Raw genomic sequence first — 4,119 nt, forward strand, 5'->3', positions numbered from 1 at the left:
GTTAATGAGTGTGACTTTGACCTGGGATTGAGGTATCTGACTGTCAATGGGACTGAATTGGAGTGAAATGGAAACAACTTATTTCTCTCCTGCTTTGTTTGAGTGTTGGATTGAAAGTGTGTCTCTGGAACTCGGGATCAATGTGGGCCTGACTACTTCTGCAGTCTGAGACCAGGGAACTGATGAACTGTCTATCCCTCTGTGCTCTGAGTGATAATGTACCTACTGTGTGTGAGAGGAGCTGGCTGCACTGTTCATTGTGCCTCGAATGCAGCAACCATCACATTCATCACGATTCCTTCAAGTATTTTCCTGTATGAAGAAAAAATATGTCTTAACTCAAGAACAGGGGAGGTGCAAAATATCAAAGAGGTGAATTTAATTTCGCAATTAATAATCATTAAAAACACCCACAAATGAAAACCAGTGTCAGTATCTCTCTCCACTGAAGTACTGAAGCTCCCAGCTCCTGCATCACAAGTGTTCTGGGCAGATCCATCCAGACAAAACACTGCACTGGGATCGTCCCAACTGCTCGATGCTCTACACATATTTCCAGCCACCCTGCTTCATATGCACAAATAAAGAAAAATAAAGCCCCATATGTATATCCCTCAATTCCTTTCTTCCCATACAGTTGTTCCACCTCCCCTTAAATGCATCGATATTCTCGCCTCGACCTCTCCCTGTGGTTGCAAATTCCAGATTCTAACCACTCACTACATTAATACCTTTTTCATGAATTCCTCATTGGTTTTATGAATGTTGATTTTATATTTTTGGCTCTTGTTTCAGACAACACCACAAGAGGAAACATATCTGCATGTATTCTATAGAAGCTCTTCACTATTTCCTCACTTTTTTCATTTGTTCATGTGCTGTAGGCATCACTGGCTATGCCAGCATTTATTGCCCATTCCAAATTGCCCTTGACAAAATGGTGGTGAGCTGCCTTCTTGAGCTGCTGCAGTCCTTGAGATGTAGGAATTCCAACGGTGCTGTTTGGAAGGGAGTTCCAGGATTTTGACCCAGCGACAGTGCAGGAATGGTGATATAGTACCAAGTCAGGATGGTGTGTGGCTTAGAGGGGAACTTGCAGGTGGTAGTGTTCCCATGCATCTGCTGCCCTTGTCCTTGTTGGTGGTAGAGGTTCCAGGTTTGAAAGGTACTGTCGAAGAAGCCTTGGTGTGTTGCTGCAGTGCATCTTTTAGCTGGTACGCACTGCTGCCACTGTGCATCAGTGGTGAATGGAGTGAATATTGAAGGTGGTGGATGTGGGCAATCAAACAGGCTACTTGAGTGTTGTTGGAGCTGCACTCATCCAGGCAAGTGGGCAGTATTCCATCACACTCCTGACTTCCGCCTTGACTTTTTTGCTTAAAGCTGTTATTGAGGTTTTGCACAGCTCCTGAATGACCGCATTAACAGCTGCTTTCAGCGGTCAGGGTCAGACCTCAGTCCCTTCACCCTATTCCTGAAATGTGAACTGATTCATCATTTTATTAACAGTAACTCTCCGCAGTGTTACTGCCCGGAATGGGATTATTTCACAGCAGACTAAGGGCTGTTTGAGGACTCGATCCTGCTTCCTCTTTTCAGAGAAGGACACTGATTGAAGATAAACTGAATGTTTCCCTTCAGGGAAGTGCTGTGAACAGGGATTTAGTACCTCCCGGGACAGTTTGAAAGCAATTGTAGAAAGATGCACAATTTAAATAACATTTTAATCCCGCGTCTGTAATTCGTGACGGAAAAAGTTGAATAAAACAAAATAAAGAGAAGGGATTTTAAATATTTGACGAAGGATGACATTTATTTTAATCCGCTCCTTTCTGACAATGAAATTGGCGGTCTTTTTGAAATTGACAAATTTTCTGCTTCTCATGTTTTGGCGGTAAACCCCGCCCTCTTCTGTTGTCAGTGACCTGATTGGTGAAGAATATAGGCAAATGTGGTGAATTAAGTACCGGCCAATGGGGAGAGTTTTCAGTCGATAAGTAAAGTAAATGCGGCTGAAATTATCCATTCTTTGTGAAAGTATTTGTGAGATTGTGGAAATGTCTGGAAGAGGAAAGACCAGCGGCAAAGCTCGGGCCAAGGCCAAGTCTCGCTCCTCCCGGGCTGGATTGCAGTTCCCGGTGGGCCGTGTTCACAGGCTCTTGAGAAAGGGCAACTATGCTGAGCGTGTGGGTGCCGGAGCCCCGGTCTATCTGGCTGCTGTGCTCGAGTATCTGACCACTGAAATCCTCGAACTCGCCGGTAACGCGGCCCGGGACAACAAGAAGAGCCGCATCATCCCCAGACACCTGCAGTTGGCCGTCCGCAACGATGAGGAGCTCAACAAGTTGCTGGGGGGAGTGACCATTGCTCAGGGTGGGGTGCTGCCTAATATCCAGGCCGTGCTGCTGCCTAAGAAAACCAGCGCTCAGAGCTCCCAGAAAAAGTAAAGCGGCCAAAATGTCACCTAATAAAACAAAGGCTCTTTTCAGAGCCACCCACAGTCTCTGTGAAAGGGCTGATTACTGTCTGATTCCAGAATGCCAGTAACAGGACCGAATGAGAACTATTTCAAATGTTTAAGCATCTGTTTCAGTGATTTCTCACTGTCACCCCAAAGCCTGTCTAATTTATTACTTCCACACTGAGTGAGTTATTTGTCTCGTTACAGATTGCTGAATATAGTCTGACCGCCATGTACAGATAAGTAGACAAAAAATTACAGATTAAAACTTTGCAATATATATAATCCATCAAAAGCTTTTTTTATTCCACTTTTATCAGCACAAAGTGCTGGCCCGATTTTGCGAACAGCTTTAAACTAACGTCAGATTTACCATTAATTCGCTTCTTTCCGACACTGAAATTGACGGCTTTTTCGAATTCAAACTTTCTGCCAATTTAAGCCAGTGATTTGTTGTATTTTCTAATTCGAGGCTCGGCAATTGGTTAAGACATGTGAATGAGACGTGGGTGACCAATCAGAAGTGGGCTCTGGACAGCGCGGGCTCAAATTGCGGGAATTCCAGGTCCCTGAATGACTGAGCTGAAACTGATCAGTTTCACAAACCCTATCAGTTTCAGTGCAGGAAACACCGTCTCGGGGGAAATAACATCACAAGTGGGTCTGGTTCCAGTGAACGATTTAACGGCTGCTGCAAAACTCCCGGACTCTCTCATTGCAGCGAAATCATTTTGAAATTCGATGAAAACAATGAGTGATTCTGGAGGAGTGATGTGGCTTTTCACTGAGGGCATGTGTGGACTGGGGAAATAACTAACTGGAGAGTCTCGGGCACTGTTTACACAGCCCGTTTAGAAAATCAAATCCACTACACATCCTTGCTGCAAATGAAATGTCAAATTCGGGGATTCCAGTTTTTTTCATCCCGAACACAGCAGATTGATTGAACAAAGAATTAAAAGTAAAATACTGCGAATGCTGGAAATCTGAAATATTTCAGATTGATTGAACTGTTCTGAACAGCCTATCCCAGCTCCCATTTCTCGGTCACTGCTCTCTCTGTGAGGCGGTGGGTGGCTCTTAGAAGAGCCTTTGTTCTGTGTTTGCTGGAAAGGGTCAAATTGTTCAACCGCCGAATCCGTAGAGAGTGCGGCCCTGCCGTTTCAGAGCGTACACCACATCCATGGCAGTGACCGTCTTGCGCTTGGCGTGCTCAGTGTAGGTGACCGCATCCCTGATCACATTCTCCAGGAAAACCTTCAACACCCCGCGAGTCTCCTCATAGATCAAACCCGAGATCCGCTTGACCCCGCCACGGCGAGCCAGGCGGCGGATTGCTGGTTTGGTGATGCCCTGGATATTATCACAAAGCACTTTGCGGTGCCGCTTTGCTCCGCCTTTGCCCAGTCCTTTGCCTCCTTTACCTCTGCCAGACATGATGATTCTTCACTCAGGTCACTACACTATATAAGAAGCAGACTCTTGCAGGCTCTACTTTATACAGACTGCCCGGACCTGCCTGAGAATGGGAGAGAGAGAGCCGGAAGGGGAGGAGACAGAGTGAAGATTGAACAGAGAGCAGATGGGGAGGAGACACCCAGAGTGACAGACGGAGAGAGAACGGCCCCTCATCTTTCAGCTCCACCTCCAGTTTCCTC

General features: G+C 45.9%; 1 protein-coding gene across 1 annotated transcript; it reads left to right on the forward strand.

The window, feature by feature from the left end:
• Window positions 1–2,057: 2,057 nt before the first annotated feature.
• LOC137365005 (histone H2AX) lies at window positions 2,058–2,426 on the forward strand (the record flags this gene model as incomplete). Its single annotated transcript, XM_068027876.1, has 1 exon — window positions 2,058–2,426. A coding segment is annotated over exon 1 (369 nt), but the record flags the coding sequence as incomplete, so codon positions are not given.
• Window positions 2,427–4,119: the final 1,693 nt, after the last annotated feature.

The sequence above is a fragment of the Heterodontus francisci genome, unplaced genomic scaffold (assembly GCF_036365525.1).
Source record: "Heterodontus francisci isolate sHetFra1 unplaced genomic scaffold, sHetFra1.hap1 HAP1_SCAFFOLD_43, whole genome shotgun sequence".
In the NCBI taxonomy this organism is placed as follows: Eukaryota; Metazoa; Chordata; class Chondrichthyes; order Heterodontiformes; family Heterodontidae; genus Heterodontus; species Heterodontus francisci.